Raw genomic sequence first — 21,064 nt, forward strand, 5'->3', positions numbered from 1 at the left:
CAAAAAAAATTGGTGTCTGATAGATAATGCATAACAAGTTTTTTTTGCTGCAAGTCTACAACCTGTCTCTTCTTGTATAAATAAGTGAAGGAAGTGCATCACCACCAAACCTTTGTAAAATCTCTTCCCTGCTATTTTTTTATGGTTGGTGGAAGTTATTGCACTCGCAGTGCTATTTTGCCATGCAGATCATCACGGTAAAAAAATACGACGCTATTCTTTAACTAACAACATTCTAATAGAACACGACGAGGAAAAGCATAGGTAAGAATATCGCCAGATTTGTATTAATGACGACAATTCAAAATCAGAGAAGCTCTCGACTCCGTACAAACGGTGGATAGACAGAGTTCTAAAAGTTAGCAGAAAAAAATTCTCAGTCTAATTTAGGTCGGTGGCCTACTTTTTAAATTATTCTCGTCTTTTAACCAGCATGAATTTGGTAGATATGATTTTGTAAATAGTAAATAGCTTGGCATGACTTCGTAATGTGTGCATATCACATTTTTATTCGTTTTCCCCAACACAAATATTTTACACGTGTGCTTATCGTTATTTGCCACATAATTTTCCACTCGGATTGAAACTTATCATAAAGAAAATACTCAATTTTAAATAATTGTTATGAAATCTACACAACGAACAAACATCATTATGGAATGATCAACTAATTAAATACTACAAAATAATAATAAGCATGCATACATTTGACTTAATTAAATTAATAATAATCACAATTCGACAAGATTTTCAAGTCTTGAAAGTGTTCCATCATTTCAAATTTTTTTATGAAAGGACGGACAACTGTGTAAGGAATACATTTTTTACATACTTACTTCGTAATAATTCTTGAATGACTGATAATAATAATGAACATTAAATTAAAATACCGTAATTAAACCCAACTCTAGATAACCAAGTTCTGTAATAATTAATTTAAATGCAGAATAATTGAAAGGATTGATTCTTTTCATTCGGAAATTAATGCTGTGTGTGATGCCGATTAAGAGTAAAAGTCCATTTCGCTCGAAATAATAATATCGCCTCCTAATTGATTATTAGTACAGGTTAAAAGTGAAGATCGATTTCCCAGTCTTCATTAACTAGAACGGCAGGCTTTCTTATAACGAGGGGATGCTCCCCTTCAGACTCGAGGGCGACTGAACCAACGGCTAAAAAATTATTAATGAATAATTACAATAAGTTTACAGACAATTCTTAAATTTAAAATATATAGGCTTACATTTGCTAACTGCTTTGACATCTCTCGCCTTCTTATTGGCCCCCAGAATCACAACGCGTTCTATCCATTCTTTTGAATTGAAAGATGGCCCAGAGTGTACAACCCTAGAACGATAATAATCAAAACATCAAATATTTAAATGCATGAACGGTACAAATTTGCTTTTACTAGGAGATACAATTGTCCACATACTTTGAAGAGAGCTTATTGTTTTTGTAGGTCAAATCAACTTTCAGGTAACTACCAGTCCTATATTCAAATGTTTGTTGATCGTCGATGTACAACGTTCCATGAGCTTCGCCCTAATTAGTATAATTAAATATTAGTTAAAGTTCAAGATCAAACTGAATATAAAATCACCTTTTCGTCAATCGCAACAAAGAGCGTGTAAGGATCATCCTTCATCAAAGAGGATGCACGACGGATACGCTGTTTCGTTGGTATAATTGATCCGGCTCTTTGAAACACCGGTATCTGCGTAAAACCAAAATGAATCAAATAATTGCGTAATGTTCTTAATTTTACAAGTAAAAAGTATTTGTTATTTACCGTATCGTCATTCACGGTGAGCGTGTGGGTACCACCCTCATATTTGATATAGTTGTAAAAATCGTACCACACGCCGTGTGGGAGGTAAACGTTGATACTTGTGGCACCCTTATCAGTGACGGGGTGGACAAGAAGGCTTTCTCCAATCAAATGAGCATCTTGGATGCCAAACGTTTTAGCATCGGTGGGATAATGTGCCCACAATGGTCGCATTGGTGCAACCCCGGTCTGCTCGTTTTCGTAGAAAAGAGTGTACCTGTAATTAATTAAATTAATCGATGGCCAGACAATTAATAACGGGCAGTCCTACCAGTATGGTAAGAGGGCGTATCGCCTCCTAACCGCTGACCGGATGAGAGCTGTCGTCCTATCCCCAAACAACCAAGGCTCCCTCCTCTTGGTCTCAATGTGGGCGTGGTTGCGCATAAAGGGTTGAAAGGCGGCGGCTTGATACCACCTCAACATCAGCTCGGCGTCTGGATTTTGAAAAAATCCTCCAATATCGGCTCCGCAGTGACTCATTCCAGAAATCGAGAGAGACAAACACATGGGAATGGAGGCCTTCAAATGCTCCCAGTTTGCCATGTTGTCTCCCGTCCAGACGGCAGAGTAACGTTGGGATCCAATAAAATGAGCTCGCGTCAAGATGAATGGTCGAAGTTGGTTCTCGGAGCGTTGTAATTGTCCTTCAAATGTGGACATGACTTGCATCAAGCCATACATGTTGTGAACTTGTCGGTGTTCCCATCCTCCATAATGCATCATATCCTTCGGCATCGTGACCTCGGGGCCGTTGAAAACAGAGGGCTCGTTCATATCGTTCCACGTGTAGAGATCCAGAGTTGATGGATATTTGTCAAGCGCTAAATATGGTGAAAATGTAAAAATTCATCTCAGTTGGTTTCAACGCTAACTTTCGTGGTTATATTAGTTAATTAAATAAAACATAAAACACACGAACCAAAGCGAGATGCCCAGTATTCGCGGACTTTGGGGTCAAAGAAGTCCAAATATGATGAAGATCCGGGCCAACACCATCCTGGAATTTGAATTAAATTAAGAATTGAAATCAAATTCATGAAACTATTTGCCACAGAAATCTATTTCCTGACCTTCATATACTTTTCCGTTCTTGTCCTTCACATAGAGATCGTTAGCAAGCGCGTCCTCGTGGAGAAAATAACCTCCATCTCGTTTAATGTGGGGGTCGATAATTGTAACCTATAGTGAGGAGTAAATGTTTAAATTAATAAGTGTACTAAATAATTGTGCTAATATTTAAATTATTAACTTTACCATTTTCCTCCCTTTTGAACTAATATTTTGAATCATTTCAACAGGATGAGGAAATTTGTGAGAATCCCACGTGAAATATCTATTAACCCACAAAGAGAAAACATCATAGTTTTCACTAATCAACAAATAGACAAAATTAAAATTCGCACTTTTTCCCATCCGTATGTTCAATGTCAAGCCAAATTGAATCGTAAGGGATGTCGTGACTATCAAAATTAGCATCAACTCCGCGAACGTCCTCCTCATCGTTGTAGTTCCACCTGCATTGATGACTTCCAATTGCCCACATCTAAACGGAAACGATAAATTTGAGTAAATTTGGTTATCAATGATCCTGCATAATTTGGGTTTTGTACCTGTGGGAGTGGTGTGACTCCCGTGACTTTTGCGTATTGTTTGAACACATCAAGCGGAGAAGGACCAAGAAAGAAGAATGCGTCAATTATTCCAGACTCCGACATCCACCTCGTCCTTCCCTCCTTGTCCTCGGAACCTGTCGTCCAGTGGCAATTGTTAAGTTTTGTCTTTGTAATTATAAAATCGGATATAAAATGTCGAGGAAGACAGTACAAGAAGAAGATAAGGGATGATAATGAATGAGCTCGTGCACTGGTTATCAATTTATGTTTCATCGACATGGATTAAAGACAATTTAAATGAACCAGAACATGAGCACATTTAGTAGATCGGGTAATTAAAATATTAACATGAGTCGTACTATGCAAAGTGGTAGAAGAATCAAAGTAGGCAAATTCAAAATGATGGCAGCAAATTATACACAAGACACTAGCAATAGCTCCCTTCGCCAAATTAATGAAGCCTAGATAAAAATAGAAATGTAAATGAATAAACCAATACCAAGTTTTTACGGTAAATAAGCTATGCTTTATACATCACAAGGCACAACCACATTGAAGCTAGAGGAGCACCACGCCAATAAATTAAACTTCAAGCCAGTCTCGTTAAAATGTGGATAATTATTTTCGTAATTTGTCCTCCTTTCCCCAAAAAGCAACCTGGTGGCGAACATACTTAACATACCACCAACTAAGTTGACGATGGAGTCCACAATTCCACTCCCACCAGTCTTCACATCAATCCAGGTCTCGGCCGCGTTGACCCACAGGACTCCAACCGTTCGTTCGGGACTAATCCGTCAAGGGGAAAAATCGTATGAATTGTGACCCAAAATTAATAAGAAATACAAACCTGTGAGCCATCATATAAGGGATAGATCCATACAAGGTCATCGGACTGTCGAGTTCGTACTCGAAAACGTCCAAGTTGTAGAGTCTGAAGGGCTCTCGACCACTGAGATAAAATAAATAAATTACATGCCAAATTCCGGTGATTTTGAAAATGAGATCATATTTCGTATAGTTACCTAGTATCCTTCAGCCTAAAATCATCCGCATGTTCAGGAATACCGTACAAATTCTGGGTCAAAGGAAAGTCAATGTCCACCCCGATAGACTCTGGCCCACGAGGTTTACTATCGCTGTGACTGCTGAATTGTTCCTCCCACATGGACGGTTCTTGTGGAGTTTCCTCGCCCCCGTCTTCTTTGGGCTCATCATTTCTATAAACAAAATATTTTACAGATTTGCAAAACGAATTACTCTTTACAGGATCATTGATTACTCAGTGTTTTAACTTACACATCTGGCTTATTCCGTAGATGTTCATATTTTAATGAATTCCTTCCGTTGAAAACTGCGACTTTCTTCCCACCCGAATAAAAGTCTAGCTTCATGGGACTTGCGAAAATTTGAACGTAAAACTTGTCCCTCATCCCGGTGTGAGCGAGCGTCCAGGATTCACCATTTCCAACAGATTCAAATTCCATTCTGCCCCCAAGCCAAAAAAATGACAATTTTAACATAACTTATTTCCCTATTAGTTAAAATGTCTCATTTAAAAACTCACGACGCCTTCTTCAAATCAGGCAGCAAGGCATGCTCAACTTGATACCGGGGGTGTAACGGGCTCTCCTCATTCATCAACACTCGAAACGTCCCGTCCATGTAGGTGTGCACCTCGAGAAGAAATTTGTGCCCATTGTCCTTGTTCACAATGTCGAATACGGCATAGTCCTTAAAAGTACGGCCAGATTTTAGATTCACGTCGAAATTAGACGACCCGTCCGCGATGTGACGTTGCCTCCTAAATAATAAACACAGATGAGATTTGTTTTACAAGCTATATTTGAGATACTAGGAGAACGACTTACTTGCAAAATCCGGACTGATCACAAATCTTGAACTTGCTCTTGTCCACGGTGTCACAGATAGTGTTGAAGACACATAAAAATATCAGCACAGTTGGGCCGAAATCCTTCATCATGCCGTAGATTACGTCCGTCTTAATACGGTTGTAGCTAGAATGAATTAATAAATATCAGCATAATATTTGACAAACGGTACGGTGAACGGTCAATTTATCGAATTACTATAAACTTCAAACTCACCACAATAAGTCGCCCAAGGGGTTTCTTACTGCATAAATATTATATACCTTTATCACACTTTTAGATAATTGTGCAATTAATTAAATCGAAACCAAATTATTTAAAAATTAATTGACAAACTTGTTGATGAGCCGGAGAAATAAATTGCACACGTAATTCAAAGTGCTCAAACTCCGCGGGAGATTCAATTCTATGGGGTGAAGAGTTTTGTCGATTGCTTTTACTGCGTGTCGGCCAACATCATTTCACCAAATTCTCAAATTGAACTTGAATTAAATGTAAGTTTAAATTAATAAGGCAATTAATTAATAGTTAATTGATGGTGTAATTTTGATTCTGGGACAGTTTGGCAAGATGAGCAACGGTCTTCCGACCAGTGGGGGTGTGTCTGTCGAAGAATTGCCGGAGAAGATGGACAAAAGTTTACAAAAGGAGAATAAACGGTTGAAGGTAAAAATTGTTTACGTTTGTTAAATAATTGTTTATTTGTGAAATGGAGGACTAATTATTTTGTGTAGGGTGACATTAAACAAATGGAGATGAAGATCAAAGCCATGCAAGTCGAGTGTACGAAATCATTTCAAATGAAAGAACGTCTTGAAGGACTTTGTCGAGAGTTGCAGAAACAAAATAAGTATATTAAGGTGGGATTTTATTTTATGCTTTGATTGATTTGCACTTTCTATTTAGTAACTATTGTCTATCATATATTTTGTGTAGGCTGAAAGCTCGTCAAAAATTCAGGAAGCGAACGCTCGCGGAAAGGAATTAGCCAGTGAGGTTCAGAACAATATGGGATTTATGAAGTCAATTAATGAAAACTTGGCTGCGATTAGTAGCGAGAGTTTGACGGTAATTACAGCTTTATAATTTACAATTAAGTTCATAAATCACGTAATGATTTATAATGTAATGTTCAGGTGAAACGGGAGAATGAAGAATTGGCCAAGAAAATCGCAATTTTGAAGGGTCACTACGAAGAAAGGGAGCAGGTGCTTAATTGCATCAATGCCGTGCTTCCGTGGTGGCTATCAGTAAAATAATTCGGGTAAAATTTTTTTCAGATTTTGCAAGAAGCTCTCAAAGAGACCAACGATTCTTTGCAAAAGGCCAAAATCGACCTGGGCGAGACCAAATTGAAAGGCGCAGAGGAGAAACAACAACTTATTGGCGAAATGCAAAAGTTGGCCGACTCCCTAGTCCAGAGTCGGGAACAGTTGAAAGACGCGAAACAAACCGAGGTCTCATTGAAAGGAATGATTCAAAATTATGAAGACAAGTAATGCAATTCATAATGTTTATTGGTTTTTTGGGGTGTGCTCATTTTACCCTCTTTCAGGTTTAATGGGCTTCAAAAATCCTTGATGGACACGAACGGTTCCTATGAAGAGTTTCGGAGTGAGATGAACAAGGTAATAACGAATAATCTACATATCCATATAACTCTCATAATTTGCTTTACTTATATTTGCATACATTTTTTAGGTAAGCTCCCGAACCAAAGAGTTGGAGAAGGAGACTTTCAAATGGCAAAAGCGCTGGGAAGAGAGTAACGTATCATTGCAGAAAATGCGAGAAAATTACGCCCGTGTTCAAGATGATTTGCAAAAAAGTCAAGAAAATCTCGATAAGATGAAGACTCTTTGCCGTACGTTGCATACGGAGAATAGAGATCTACTACTCGAGCTGAAGGGACAGGTTGTTGAAAAACAAAATGGAGAAGAATCAGCCAGTGGTCATGAGAGTGGTTCGGAGTCCTCTGCCTCTGGTGTGACGGGACTGACCGCATCGGCAGTGGCGACCCTGGCATCTATAAATACGGAGGTGGAAATTGAGAAATTAGCTGCTTTGCCTAAGGTTAAAGTTGAAGAAAATCAAGTACCCAAGAAACCTAATGAAAATGAACTCGGTAGTCCTAAAAAAGACAAAAAGATTGATGACGATAGCAACAACTTATCCAGCCCTGTTAACAAGGGTTCTAAGAACGAGGACAAATCTCCAAGTCAGTCAGAAATAGATGTTGCTGCGACTCCTTCTCCAGCAATTGACGCCAACGGAAATGCACCAGCACAACCCGTCCTTCCCAGCAACCCAACAACCCCGGAAAAAATTACCGAGCAAAAAGAAACCTCTACTTCCAATAAGGAAACAGCATCACCAACACCACCCCCACCAAAAATCTTAGAACAACCCCCCACTGCTGGCCCCACTACGCCTGGAGACACCAGTGATTCTGGCTCCAAGGGAAAGAAGAATAAGAACAAGAAAAAGAACAAAAAATGAAACCCTACATAAACTTCCTTGAAATTGTTTTTAAAAACTGTTGGGTTAATAATTCTTAATTAATTGCACTTTCAGTCATTACTTACTATTAGTTTATTCGATTTTTGTTGTTTTTGTGTGCGTTTTAACCATTTGTTTTAATCTACCAATTTAATTTTACTGACTCTTTGTCTGATGTATTTACTACATATTCTTATTTGTTACGGGAGGGGACCTCAGAAGTCGCATCTCTTCATTTATAGTTAGTATTTAGTATTTAGTTATCTCTTCATTTTAATCCTACCGACAACCAAATCTAGTCATGTCACATCCTCAAATTAGTAGGTAAACTTTGAGACTGCAAAAACTGACCTTAGATTACATACTAGGTCATTATACCACTACTATTGAACTGATGAACCTACCTAAAAATACTTACCTATAACACATCACTTACTCTCTAATTATACGACTAGCCTATTATGTTTTACAAAACCTGCATGAGGAAAACACAAAGTCATCATGCTACGCTTGCCCCCCTTACTAAAAAAAAACCATGAAATACCTCGTGTGTGCACTGATTAACCAATTAACTAACTAATTCTAAGATTAAGATTACTACATAAATGTCCATAGCAAATTACATGGCCAGTATTGTCCAAGTCAGTACACAGTCACCCGAGACGAATTTAACTTGAAATTGTGTAAAGGAAATTCTTACTTCATCATGACTGATCTGAAAATTTTAGAATATTAACATACCTCAAATAAGATTATGTACATAATACTAACAGTTTCTTCTATTATGATTAATAAAGTTTTGAAATGGGTGCTTTAAAAAAAATCGTGGAAAAAATCCATTCTTTATTTTTTGCATAGAAAATGAGCTTGCTGAATCTGTGCCAACTATTTTTTATAGTCTACATGTCTACCCGAGTCTTTCTTTCTCGGGTTTGGTTGGATTACTATGTCATGCCGAAAATCCGGGTAAAACCCGGGACGGAATATGTACCATGCCATGTTCGGATGGATGTAAAATCACCACCACATTTAATATCGGACGCATGCTGGAGAAAGTGGAAAAGAAAGTGAAACTGGAGTAGAACCGGGAAGGGAACCGCCTTTGACCTACTAAAACAAAAGAAGAAAGTCAACTTTCACTCGAAATTAGATCATAATTTTCACTCAAAATGTGCGCAAATATTCATCTCCTCGACTTCTCCGTGGATCCAGCCCATCTCACCGGAGAAGGTATATAATTCGAATTTATCTGTAAATACAACTTGCCAAAAATTTTGCGAAAAAAATTTGCACGATTTCTATTCCAATTATAGGCCAGGCTAAACTGGAGAAAGAAGTCGTGGCTGCAATAACGACGCAACTCGAGACCACGAAGGAGGGCAAAGAACAAGAACCGTTTCCAGAATTGGAGAAAGTTTTAAGCAAACAACTTTCTCCGTTGGGAGATTATCTCGCCATTTATGCCGGACCGAGGAACAGTGTCATTTCGATAAGATCTTATCCCACCGGACTTGTAAGTATATAAATAGTTTCTCGAAATTGGAGAAAGTTAATGTAACTCATTTAATTAATTAGTTAACCTTCCTGTAGTTAACTGTGAATGTGGAATACTATTTGCAAGATGGGGACAAACCTTTGCTGACGTTAGAGGTAAGTACATACATATATTTTTATATGTATGTTTGCATATATACTGCATTTTGAAGGGGGTCATGTTCGATTTGGGTTAGCAGCATTTTTTAGGTGCATTTTTACGGCTATGGAATTGAAAATGGGATAAAATTCAAAATCATATCTTTGATTTGTTAACAAAATTTAATTTCGCAGAATATTAAGGCGTTGGAAATGTATTTCGGTGGCAAATCGAAGGAAATCGATCCAGTGAAAGCATTTCGCGTCAAGACATTCCCCCCGGTCAAAAGAGGGGCTAAGGTTGATGTGTATATGACGACGACAGGTACAGATAAGAAATCATACAGACGCGCATATTTAGACAAGCTGTTATCATATAATTTCACATATATTTCACCATCTTCTTCATATTGCTTCGTTACAAAATCCTTTATTTAGCAGCCCTATTACATATATTTTTGGATATAAGTTAAAATTTCAATTTCTATGAATCATAATATAATTTCTGAATGAACGGCAACTTTTGAGTTTCATAGATTATTTATAACGTCCTGATTGAATAATTTCGAATAATAAACTAATTAAAACCTAACTAACAAGCCATGCTCCCCTGCCTCATAGTAACTCAATAGTGCATACATACCTCAATTTGTAACTGGAAAGCACGGCGACACTGCGTTATTTGTACGTTTAGAATTATTCAAAAAATCAAAAATGCAAAATACTTATTAGGGAATTGCTAAACATCATATTTTCGAAATTATAATCTAATCCGTGGGGGTGATGATCTTTTTGAAACAAGAAAGCTTACCATAACCTCGTTGTTCGCCCATCTTTATTTTCCATTGTCCTGATTATTGTCCTTAATCACTTGTATGTACTTAGGAGTGTAGAAGCCTCGAGCAGAAGTGGGGTGAGGTTTGGGGGAAGGCGAAGGGGGTCAAGACACTGCCGCCGTTACGACGAGGCATCCCTTTCGACGTCTACTTCCTCTCCTCAGGTGCATGACCACGATACATAAATATCTCTAAACTTCTGTCCAAATTTCGTGTGTGCGTGTGTGTTTGTAGCAAAAATTTCGGCATGCTTTCACCCATCAAGTTTTTTACTAAAAATGTTGTAAATTTCTTAAACTAACTTTTCCGTATGCATGTTTTCTTGCCTGCAAGTTGTCCTTATTTGTTTTGCATAATTGTCGTTTGCTTGATACGTATTGTAAGAACTTAAAAATTAATAGCGTTAATTTTTCTCCCAAGATGAGCGGCTTATGGAGTATGACGTCGATAAGATCATCTTTGACCAGAAGTCACCCTTCCAACACGTCCAAATTCTACATTCTCTCACCTTTGGGAATATGTTGGTTCTCGACGATTTGCAAAGTGAGTGAGTCATGCCATGTGACCAAATGTGACACTTTTTTTAATCTTGTATATTTATTAAGATCTGGCCGAGTCTGACCTAATTTACACGGAATCCATAATGTGTCGTGGTACGGAAGATTACAAAGACAAAGAAATCCTCATCCTGGGAGGAGGCGATGGTGCTCTTTTGTACGAATTGAGGAAAGAAAACCCGAAATTCGTCACAATGATTGAGGTTAATAAATACTTAAATACAGGAAAATGTCGTTGTTTTACTAATTGTAAAACATTTCTATTAATAGATTGACGATCTTGTAATGCAAGTTTGTAAAATTCATTTACGATCTGCCTGTGGTAATACGTTGGACAATTATAAAGGATCGAACTATGAGGTCATTTGATAAATAGATAATTAGTCAATTTATTTAAGTTGTTACTGCAATGAAAATAATTTTCCTAATATAATGTACAGATTATCGTTGGCGATTGTGTCGAATATATGAAAAATTGTGGAAAAGAGGGGAAAAAATTTGACTACGTTTTCGGTGAGTCAATCAACATTTTTAATTTTTGCAATTATACGAAATTCATAAATATGCATGCAATTAACCCGATAAAATTGTGCTTTGTGTAAATCTACTTTTCATAATAAATATAGCTGACTTGACCGATATTCCCATCTCGCCAACTCCACAGGTAAGTAATTAATTAACAGAGAAGGTTAATTCTAACATTTTTTCTTAATTTAATTTCCAATTTCTTACCTGTTTCCTCTTCCAGGGTGAAATTTGGGACTTTATCCGCCTCATTTTAAACCTTTCGTTCTCCGTTATGAAACCGGATGGGCGATATATGACCCACGGGAACGGATCCTCGTCGCCAAGTGCGTTAAAAATGTTTGAAGAAGTCTTGGACCGCTTGGAAGACCCCGTTGAATGGAGTCGCACGCACAATTTCGTCCCCTCCTTCATGGAAGATTGGGTTTTTTACCAAATTCAGAGGAAACAATCGTCCCCATCATCCTAGCGGTTGGCCGAATATTTTGCAAAAATTATGACACCACCAAGTTGGACTTCTTCTTTCACGTAATATTTTACTCGTGTTTTTATAGAATACTGAATTGAATTTGTGTGTATTGTATTTATTACTATTAATTTGTGCAAACATAAAATGACATTTGTAGCAATAAATCTGCGACATGTGCAAATATTTACACAAATATGTATCTGCTGTAATATGCACGTATCGAACGATATAATAAAATGAGAGTGATACAATTTCCGAATATTCGCAAATTAAATTCGTGATACATATCTTCAATTTAATTTAATAAAATGATCGTAAACTCATCAGATAGTCTGAAAATTACATTTACGCCAACTCTTGTCGTCAACTTAATTATTATTCGCAACATCATCATCTCTCTCGAGATTATTGTTCGGTGCTGACGTTGGAGTATTTTTGTCAACTTCTTCATCTTCCTCTTCGTCTTCATTTGGACACCAAATCCTCTCCAGCTAATAAACGAATCCATACACAAATTAGTGAGGGCAAAGTTAGTTGTTGAAATAATGTGTGCTTCTATTTACTTCTGGAAACATGAATTTGATTGCATTATCTAACGATCCGAGAGACGACAGACGACACTCCTTTTCCGGAAGTCGCACTTTCCCCATGACTTTCTCCAGCTCGGTAACGTGTTGTTCGGCTTCCTATCAGTCAAGAAGGGTGTGGTCAACACTGATCAACTATATCAGTGGCCGCGGAAGCGTGGGGACAGAGGGATAATGTCCCCACGGTTGTTCGATGTCCGCATCATTGCCCATCTTATATAAACCCCTCCCTTCCCCTATCCTACAATGGCAATGTCCCCCGACGTCCCCACTGCTTCCGCAGGGACTGAATTTTATGCATATAAGTGGTCACCACCTACCTTCTGAGCTAGTTTCGCATCCTCGCCCCTCTCCCCTCGATGACTGTCGAACTTTGGGGGATTTTTCATGTACAGGTAGCACTTTGATGGAGGGATATCGAAGCGTTGATAGTCTCCGAAGGATCTCACCGTGACGGAGGAAGAACCCGGAGTCCAGCCCATTATCTTGACAGGCCAGTTTGGATTGGAGGGGGTCTTTGCCCATCCGAGTGGATGAGGGTGTCGCTAACATTTAAAATATGTAAATTACAAAATTTCTGATTTTTTTTGGAAATCAAACCAATTTTAATTTTCAATTACGAGACACGGTTTAATAAACCAAAGTTCATCCTTTTCACGGTTGTGCTCCTTCAAAAAGCATTCTGGACACAGTTCCGCAGCCAAAAGTTCCAATTCACAAATGTCAATTATTTCTTTGGCGCAGTCAGCTTCTCGGGAACATTCTGGGACAAAAGTTTTCAAGATTTTAAAATTTGTAAGTCTTTTAATATACATATTTTGTAAAATAAGTCGCCTTTACTTACTTCCATGCACGATGATCGTATTGTGCAAAATCCATTTGGCCTCGCCTAGAAATCCTTCCAACGTAACAAACTGGTCATTTCCAGCCAATTTTTCCAGTTCTGAAATATCCACGACTTTCGCGACGATGTCTTTATACTCTTGAAACTCTTTGGGACTCTTTTCCGTGTCGAGTTTGTAAAACGGGTTGGGCTTCAAATGGTAAAAATTTGGATAGAATTTCATAAATAATTTATTAACTTTAAAAACCAATACCCAAAAATAACCATCTCTCAAGTTCCTGGCGATGGCGACACAAATTAATCTCAATTCCTGAATCGGGGCTTGTTTCATGTTTGGAAAAATCCTAAATAAGGAAATTCTTTTGAAAATTAGTACCTATTATTTTTAAGGAAATATATATTTGAAAAAATTTTACGTCTTCGTCCCCATTTGGCACTCTGGGCATCCCTTCATGAAATGCGGACTTGGACTCTCCGTGTCCATCAGGGCCTCCGCAGTGTGACAAAGTGAGCCAAGTTGATTGGCGCAGTTGCGATGATAAGCGCGAGAACAGGTCTTGCATTTGAGGAGAGGCCCGTCCACGTGGCACACCCAGCAGTACAGGTCACGCTTAAAAGGGGGGATACTCGTGGGGGAAATGAGACCCAAGGTGGTCTCGGAGAAAGGCGATGGCAGAGAGGAGGACGCCATGATGAAAACTGGACAGAATTTTGTGGAAAATTTTGTAAAATTGTTGAAATATTTTCGGATCTTTTATGTTACATGGCCAAGATTATGATTGCTTGCCCTTTAGAGCAATAAAGTTTTACATGGGGAAGTTGCTGCGCCAACAAAGTTGTCAAAATCACTACATTTGCACATAATTTAGTTGAGCAAATCGAGAACTGTGAGGCACACCAAATCGAAATTGGTACATAAAAACATTGCGAGATTCTTAAGAACGCTGCCCCTTTCTTCGAAATGATTATCCGCCCCGAAGACGAACAAGTTGAGGACAGACTACGCGAAATGTTTGGAATGCGTCAATTCCCTCACCTTTACAAGGACTGGATCTCACCCGATGACTACTACGCCGACCCCCACTTTTACAAGCAGGTCAACGATGATTTCATTGGAATGGAAAATAAACCACCCACGGTCAACTCACCCTTGCCCTTCGTCCTCAGGTGGGACCAGCTCCTCGGGATTTGGCAACAAGAAGAAGATCATTCAACTATGTCGCCTTTAACAACGGACAAACTTCCGCCCCAAATATTCCTTCGAGGCAAGATAGGCGCGCCATGGGCCAAGACTTTCTCTGGGAATCAGACCTCCTCCCTGGTCGGACATCTCCACAGCCATCACCAAGTCGCAAAACCACCCCCTTTTCTCTCTGAGAATTGGTCGGACGACGACCAGTTGATGAACGTTATGAATTATGCCGTCGGTCTGAATCAGATGCTCATTTGCATCGTGGCTGGATTCATTCTTGGCTGGGTTTGTGCGAGATGTTGCTTTTCTAGAAGAAAAAGGAGAGCCGTGTTCAATGAAAATAATGGAAATCGTAACCCCATCGCTGTCCGAGGTAATGCTGTCAACGCTGTTGCGCCGCCACTACCACCACCACGAGAAGGTCACTATTCGTCATCGTCAAATGATTATCAAGAACGCCGACATCAATCAGCACCCCCAGCACAGCCATTCATGTTTAACCGCATCATCCCAAGCGTCCACCAATTCGCTAATAATCGAACGCCAATCTCGTCACGCCGGAATCATCGCAGTTTTCCAATGGTCCTTGTCCCTCCTGGACAAATGGATCTCAACAATCGTGTGGTCAACACAGTGACAGGTTCGACAATCCAACTTCCACCGCCGCATTTGAGGATGAATTTACTCACGCAGCAGAACACTCTTCAAGCCCAGCAGCAGGGTCTAGGTCAGAGAGGTTTTTGGGGATCATCATCACGACCACGGGCGCGACCGTGAGGACGTATTTTTTAAAAGTCATTATCATGATGTATTACCCCACACACGGAACCTATCACCGGCCTCACTACAAATTTACGGTGGGTTTCTTTATTTCCCGTAAGGTGAGACATGGTGAAGTGAGGCGAATGGCCATGGCTTTTTTCACCATGTCTCACCTTACGGGAAATAAAGAAACCCACCGTAAATTTGTCGTGAGGCCGGTGATAGGTTCCGTGTGTGGGGTAATAACAAAATTATTTGTCTGGATTGCATATTTTATGGAATTTGCATATTTTTTGAGGAAAAGATCATGAAAACAGTAAAAGTAATTGTTGAAACGAAAAAGTGACAAGTTCATTTATTTTAGTGTTCTTATTGTTGACGACAGTTGACGTGATTTAGTAATTTTTTCCAAATACCATATTCCCCACAAATACTTTAGATTAGGACTAATTATTAAAAGCTTATCCTTCCATGATTAACATAGCACCATCGTCTTCTAAATAACTCATTGCATACGTAAATATCTACATATCTACTTGCACAAATATTTCCTATTTGCTTAGTATGGTGCATATAAGAATTTTGTGTACATATGTATGCATGTGTCCCAATATGAAATTTTTAAAGACTTTGTATGGAACACTGCTGCTCAACGAGTGATCGAGATCAAAGCATATATATTCGAGATGAAAAATTGTAAATCAAATATATTTGATTTGTATACAAATTAAATTTTCATGCAGAGCCTTTACAGATTTCAATTTCCAGAATATTCCCAATACCCAACAATATGATGAATGTTGAGTTAAGAATAGAAATGGTTGTATGTGAGGTTAAAAATACCGTCTAAAAATAATAGTGAAAGGTTGGCTTTTAAGGCATTCCATTTAAGGGGATATATGTACATATGTATGCATGCATATTAGTAATCATATTCATCGGACGAGACAAGGACAAGATAGACTCCAGATAAAATGGTTACTTCAAATGGAATTCGCAACTTTGCGGTAATTTGCATTATCTCGTTAATTTGCATTTCTTGAAGTAAATTGTGCCCAGGTAGGAGAAAACGAAGACGAAATAAAATATTGCCATTTCTGCTCAGAGAATAGATTCGAGAAGTTCATCCCCACCAAGATTACCCACAATGAGCTATACTGTGAATATCCCAGCAGCTTCTATCCTGATACCCGAGGATACCCGAATGGGTAAGGAAATTTTCTACAAAATACTAGTGAAACTTTGTAATTTCAAGTATACGCAACCCCTATAAATGTTCTCTAGAAATTATAAGAGATTTCATTTCCGGGGAAGTTGACAAATACGACGTCAAAGTCAAAAAGCTTAACGAGCTACCGGAAGGGGAGCGTGACCCTAGACTAGGTAAATCTTTTTATTTTTTATGTGCTTCATAATTTTATGTAACTGTAATGATAACATGTTTTGTGTTTATTACAGTAGCCGCGGCGGTGGATAACCGGGAGGCATGGGCGAAAGTACAGCGGTTGATGGAGGTCAAGGTCGCCATACAAGCTGAAATTCGCTCGGATCACCTCCGTTAGTGTTTATAGTATTAAAAAATGTGTCTGAGGATGAATTGAGGGGGCATTAAATAGTAAATAGTTATTCATCAGAAAAAGTGACAAGTTTATTTTGTAACATTTTTTTTCTTCTTAATTGTTGACATTATTTAGCAAAGTTTTTCCAAATACCATTCCCCACAAAATATCTCGACTCAATCGGTCGTATGCTACCCCTTTGCTTAGCGTACTGGAGCCTGATGGCTGCAAATTAGACCATGACCTTCCCGGTGTGACAACTTCGAGTGTATCAGTGCATCCGGTATTAGCCCCGTCGCATTTTCCAACAACGTAGATGGTCCTTCCTGAAGGTCCCCCAAACTCGAGGTTGGTCGGATTTGGGAATGTGAGTCGTACTCGAGCAATAACGGCCCCTATGGATTGATAACAGTAATTAAAATTAGTAAATACATATTAGCTAATGACAGTATTTTGTACCTGTCGAATCAAACGCGACGACTTCTCTGCCACCATGTCGAGTGACCCACAGATTCCCAGCCACGTCAGTCTTCATTCCATCAATGTCAACATTTTGAGTACCGTCGAGAACTTCAAAGTCAACAAAGAGACGTTTTCCAGAAATAGTTCCGGTCGTGACGTTGGCATCATAAAGCCAAATTTTTTGAACGTATGGTGTTCCTCCCCTGGTGTAGGATTCGGAAACGTATAGTTTAGTATCATCGGGGGAGAGGTCGATTCCGTTGGTGCGCCCCATCACCTCTAAGCGTTTCACCTAGTAGTAAAATAGTGCTAATTTTAGGGACAAATTGTCAAATAGGTTACAAAATTTCATAAAATTGGGGTTTATCAACTAAAAAAAAATCCAGTTTCGACATGATCACAGACCAAGTTAGGTTATCCGAGTTTACTAACCTCTCCATTTTGCAGACAGCTCCAAATATCACCATGAGTGTCATTCGTGTCCTGAAGCCATCTCATCCCTAAGGCATTCCAACTTTAATTTCTAATTACTAATAATTAATAACTTGAGTAAATACCCGACGTAAAAACTGTGCCCAGTTTGGACAGGGTGAGGTCATTGGGTTGGAGCATGGTGGGATCCGCGCAAAAAACTGATGATCCCACAACAGTTGGACCGTCTGGGTACTCGTTCACCTGAAATATTTTTCTTTAATTACAATAAACTCTTACAAAATTAAGCATCTATTTCAAACCGTTAGTTGGAGGACGCGATGGTTCGCAACGTCCACGGTGTATGCTGTATTATCGTTAAGAAATCTTATCCCGTTAAAGTGCGTGTTTGGTACAGGGTCGGCGTAGAAGAGGCGTTGTTGCGGATGGAATTGACCTGAATTTCGAATTTATTTTCGATTTTGTTACTTGAGAATCTTTGACGAATTTCTTTTTTAAGAAATTTACCTAGGGCGAAAAGTGTGGAATCGTTTCCATAATTCACGGCAAACATTTCCCCCTTTCTATTTGTACCAGAACCTTCGATATACTGGCCAAATTGTGTGTCTGTACTGATGTGCGACGTACTCGTGAGGTCGAGGCAAGAAGGAGGCCCTACTGGGACAAGGTCACACGAGCTCACAAGAGCCGGCCAGAACAAGGCGAGGATCATAAAAGTTCTCATTTTTGCGATTTTGTAAAATAACTAATTAGACCAAAACAGACTGCGCGTTTTGCGGTGGAAAAGCTCACAATGATGTCAAAAGTGGTCCGTCGTCACCTCTTTTATACGTGTTATGGTCTAGATTGAGATTACATTCAACCCTTTTTTAACTGATACCAGTATTATACTAAACCGGACCAACTTGATTAACCTGCCTGTAAAAATCCATGCATATCCAGGCGCCGCGGAAGATGTGGGGACATGTGGGGACATTAACACTGCAGGATAGGGGAGGGACGGCTTTATATAAGATTGGCAGATGATGCGGACATCAAATAACCGTGGGGACATTGTCCCTCTGTCCGCGGCCACTGCGCACATCGGTACTACACATACCGACCACAATCAGGCCAGCCCACAAACACGAAAGCCATTCCACGAACCACGCCACGAAGAGGTGCTCCATGTCATTTATTATTATTAATTGGTGGTGAAGTGGCAAAGAAATATGTCAGATTAAGTTATGCAGTCATCATAATAGATAAAAAATATGGTGACAGAACACAATAATCTGTACAAATTGGGCTAGAAAAGCGAGAGTAACGATGACATGACAGGAAGAAATGATTGATTTATTTGTTATCATTTTATTGTTACTCAAATGATTTTTGGATACAGTAATTTGCAATTGTTTTTGTCGAGTGGTTTATTTTTTATTTTTTGAATAATCGAAAAACTTGAGTCAATTATGTACATAGTTATGTAATAAATAGTTTTACATAATAGCACTACATGTTAATCTTCTCACCCTGAAATTCAAGGTTTGAATGAAGAATATGAACTTGAATCGGTAAAAATAATTGGTGCAGTAATTAAATGAATTATTCTGGATTTAGATAAGTATTCAATTAGTTAACTAAGGTTAACTATTATTATTTCTAAATCTAAAAGTAAATAATTGATACAATTTTTTGTTTGTTATGTGATGATCGTCATGTATAAGCGGCACTTATGTACGTAAAAGTAAGTACATATTATTTGTAAATGTGTATGAAAAGATCCGCAAAAATGAGACAAGGTTATAATACACTTATTATTTCGTTGTTTTATGATATGCACAATTTTTTGGTGTGGAATACAAGAAAGACATAAATAAGTAATAAACCATTTAATGGTGGGGGATAAGCTCTTATCGTTTTTTTCAGGTGGAAAAAAGTCTCACTATCCTTCTCAAGCTTGTTTTTTATGGAATGGTCATTATTTTTATATTTTTATAACAGTGCTTGAATATTCGTTTAAACAAAGATTTTTACTTGTGATTTTTGGCATATTTTTGCACGATCTGGTTTAAATTCTAAACTAAAATGTGTGCATTGAATTGAATTTCTCACGGTTTTTGAAAGAATTAAGATTTACATATGTAGATTACAATATTTTTGTAGAGTATTTTTGAAAATTTCTTTGAAAAAATTAAAAATTTTTTAAGAACCACCAGAAGCTAGATCTCCCCCACCACTTCCACTCCCGCTACAACCCCCATTCCCAATCTGCATCGTGTACATGACCGTTTTTGTTACCCCTCCCGAGTACACGGACGAGTCGCAACAATGCCCAACGACACGGTAACCTTCGGCATCCAGAAAATTGAGATATTTCGTCAATATTGCCATCGTGGTGGACATGTTGAGATACGTGCGGGTCTTGTCGCTCTGCGCGTAGGTCAAGGTCGGACTTGAACCCAACGTTTCGCCCAGTTCGGGAAAAAATTTCGCCATTCCACGCCTCTGCTTGTCCTCGAGACCGTTTATGTACACGGTCCAAGAACACAGGGGGAGCGGTACTTGACCCAGCGAGCCTTCGTAAACTTCGTAGGTTAGACTGGAAGCAAAATAATTCAAATATTTCTGACTGGAATTTTGCATTTTACTAAACTAAATTGTATTTTTTCCTAAATTTTATTTTATCGTATTTTGAAATTTACTTACAGTACTGTACAAAGTGGCATGATTTTACTCGTAACTTGGTTATGTAGCAAGTTTTCTATACGTTTTCAGAATTCTTTAGTCTGAAAAAATTTACACAATTTCTAATGCTGTTTGGCACAAATTTTTCCTAGTCTTCTTTTCCCATGACGCAGATTACGGCTCCGACATCTTCTTCTCTCTCGATCAAGTATATAATTGGGACGAAAGAAAGGTCGTAAATATTGTCCGAATGTCGAAAGTGTTTGTATAGTAAAAAAAAAAGTACGTATGTACGAGAGGTATATACGTATGTATGTACCTACTACCCGGGTAGTTCGGCTTTCGTTCCGGAGATTACCCGAGGTTTGACTATTTGACTTGGTTTTACTACTTCTACTACTTCATGGAACATGGTTTGGCTTGCTTGTTTGTTGTTTGTGAATGAATTCATGACATGGATGCAGTGGCCGCGGAAGCCGTGGGGACATTAACATTGTAGGATTAAGGAGGGAGGGGTTTATATAAGATGGGGAAATGATGCGGACATCGAATAACCGTGGGGATATTGTCCCTCTGTCCTCACCTTCCGCGGCCACTGTTCGTGACAGATATTAAGATGTAGAGGGAAAGAAAGTGGAGAAAGTGGGACGTGTGTGCTATATTTGGACAGGATGACAAATGAAAATAATTAGTTTGGTGACG

At 38.7% G+C, this 21,064-nt stretch overlaps 6 protein-coding genes across 10 annotated transcripts; 3 read left to right on the top strand and 3 right to left on the bottom strand.

The window, feature by feature from the left end:
* Positions 1 to 478: 478 nt before the first annotated feature.
* LOC110843711 (neutral alpha-glucosidase AB) lies at positions 479 to 5,704 on the bottom strand. Of its 3 annotated transcripts, none has more exons than XM_022089736.2 (18): positions 5,556 to 5,703; positions 5,319 to 5,465; positions 5,015 to 5,251; positions 4,747 to 4,935; positions 4,473 to 4,667; positions 4,298 to 4,399; positions 4,130 to 4,236; positions 3,445 to 3,581; positions 3,238 to 3,377; positions 3,089 to 3,167; positions 2,905 to 3,013; positions 2,754 to 2,831; positions 2,103 to 2,655; positions 1,793 to 2,048; positions 1,604 to 1,717; positions 1,436 to 1,545; positions 1,244 to 1,347; positions 479 to 1,172 (listed from the first exon to the last, which is right to left on the bottom strand). In XM_022089736.2, the coding sequence occupies exons 2-18, from the start codon at positions 5,429 to 5,431 to the stop codon at positions 1,069 to 1,071; spliced, it is 2,727 nt and encodes a 908-aa protein (XP_021945428.1). In that variant the 5' UTR covers positions 5,432 to 5,465; positions 5,556 to 5,703; the 3' UTR covers positions 479 to 1,068. The 3 variants fall into 3 exon arrangements, with proteins under 3 accessions (XP_021945428.1, XP_021945427.1, XP_021945426.1); XM_022089735.2 differs by having other exon boundaries at positions 4,121 to 4,236; XM_022089734.2 differs by having other exon boundaries at positions 1,604 to 2,048; positions 5,556 to 5,704.
* LOC110843712 (beta-taxilin) lies at positions 5,705 to 8,661 on the top strand. The gene is made up of 8 exons (XM_022089738.2): positions 5,705 to 5,833; positions 5,901 to 6,005; positions 6,074 to 6,199; positions 6,276 to 6,407; positions 6,476 to 6,547; positions 6,620 to 6,834; positions 6,895 to 6,967; positions 7,041 to 8,661. The coding sequence occupies exons 2-8, from the start codon at positions 5,910 to 5,912 to the stop codon at positions 7,836 to 7,838; spliced, it is 1,512 nt and encodes a 503-aa protein (XP_021945430.1). The 5' UTR covers positions 5,705 to 5,833; positions 5,901 to 5,909; the 3' UTR covers positions 7,839 to 8,661.
* Positions 8,662 to 8,819: 158 nt separating this feature from the next.
* Positions 8,820 to 12,118, top strand: LOC110843713 (spermine synthase). Of its 2 annotated transcripts, none has more exons than XM_022089739.2 (10): positions 8,820 to 9,068; positions 9,152 to 9,351; positions 9,429 to 9,488; positions 9,666 to 9,795; positions 10,727 to 10,849; positions 10,912 to 11,066; positions 11,134 to 11,223; positions 11,304 to 11,376; positions 11,490 to 11,527; positions 11,612 to 12,118. In XM_022089739.2, exons 1-10 carry the CDS (start codon positions 9,008 to 9,010, stop codon positions 11,855 to 11,857), a joined length of 1,176 nt encoding a protein of 391 aa, XP_021945431.1. In that variant the 5' UTR covers positions 8,820 to 9,007; the 3' UTR covers positions 11,858 to 12,118. The 2 variants fall into 2 exon arrangements, with proteins under 2 accessions (XP_021945431.1, XP_021945432.1); XM_022089740.2 differs by lacking the exon at positions 9,666 to 9,795 and adding an exon at positions 10,356 to 10,470 and having other exon boundaries at positions 8,827 to 9,068.
* Positions 11,814 to 13,989, bottom strand: LOC118434539 (protein kinase C-binding protein 1-like). Its single transcript, XM_035848311.1, has 7 exons — positions 13,705 to 13,989; positions 13,542 to 13,632; positions 13,289 to 13,478; positions 13,065 to 13,207; positions 12,765 to 12,989; positions 12,421 to 12,543; positions 11,814 to 12,348 (listed from the first exon to the last, which is right to left on the bottom strand). The coding sequence occupies exons 1-7, from the start codon at positions 13,977 to 13,979 to the stop codon at positions 12,226 to 12,228; spliced, it is 1,170 nt and encodes a 389-aa protein (XP_035704204.1). The 5' UTR covers positions 13,980 to 13,989; the 3' UTR covers positions 11,814 to 12,225.
* A 2,097-nt stretch (positions 13,990 to 16,086) lies between these two features.
* Positions 16,087 to 16,885, top strand: LOC110843715. Of its 2 annotated transcripts, none has more exons than XM_035848312.1 (4): positions 16,087 to 16,249; positions 16,348 to 16,450; positions 16,527 to 16,625; positions 16,704 to 16,885. In XM_035848312.1, the coding sequence occupies exons 1-4, from the start codon at positions 16,217 to 16,219 to the stop codon at positions 16,802 to 16,804; spliced, it is 336 nt and encodes a 111-aa protein (XP_035704205.1). In that variant the 5' UTR covers positions 16,087 to 16,216; the 3' UTR covers positions 16,805 to 16,885. The 2 variants fall into 2 exon arrangements, with proteins under 2 accessions (XP_035704205.1, XP_021945434.1); XM_022089742.2 differs by having other exon boundaries at positions 16,116 to 16,249; positions 16,701 to 16,885.
* Positions 16,863 to 18,513, bottom strand: LOC110843714 (gluconolactonase). Its single transcript, XM_022089741.2, has 6 exons — positions 18,203 to 18,513; positions 17,998 to 18,131; positions 17,821 to 17,938; positions 17,696 to 17,763; positions 17,261 to 17,555; positions 16,863 to 17,196 (listed from the first exon to the last, which is right to left on the bottom strand). The coding sequence occupies exons 1-6, from the start codon at positions 18,417 to 18,419 to the stop codon at positions 16,916 to 16,918; spliced, it is 1,113 nt and encodes a 370-aa protein (XP_021945433.1). The 5' UTR covers positions 18,420 to 18,513; the 3' UTR covers positions 16,863 to 16,915.
* Positions 18,514 to 21,064: the final 2,551 nt, after the last annotated feature.

This window comes from Folsomia candida, unplaced genomic scaffold, assembly GCF_002217175.1.
Source record: "Folsomia candida strain VU population unplaced genomic scaffold, ASM221717v1 Fcan01_Sc002, whole genome shotgun sequence".
In the NCBI taxonomy this organism is placed as follows: domain Eukaryota; kingdom Metazoa; phylum Arthropoda; class Collembola; order Entomobryomorpha; family Isotomidae; genus Folsomia; species Folsomia candida.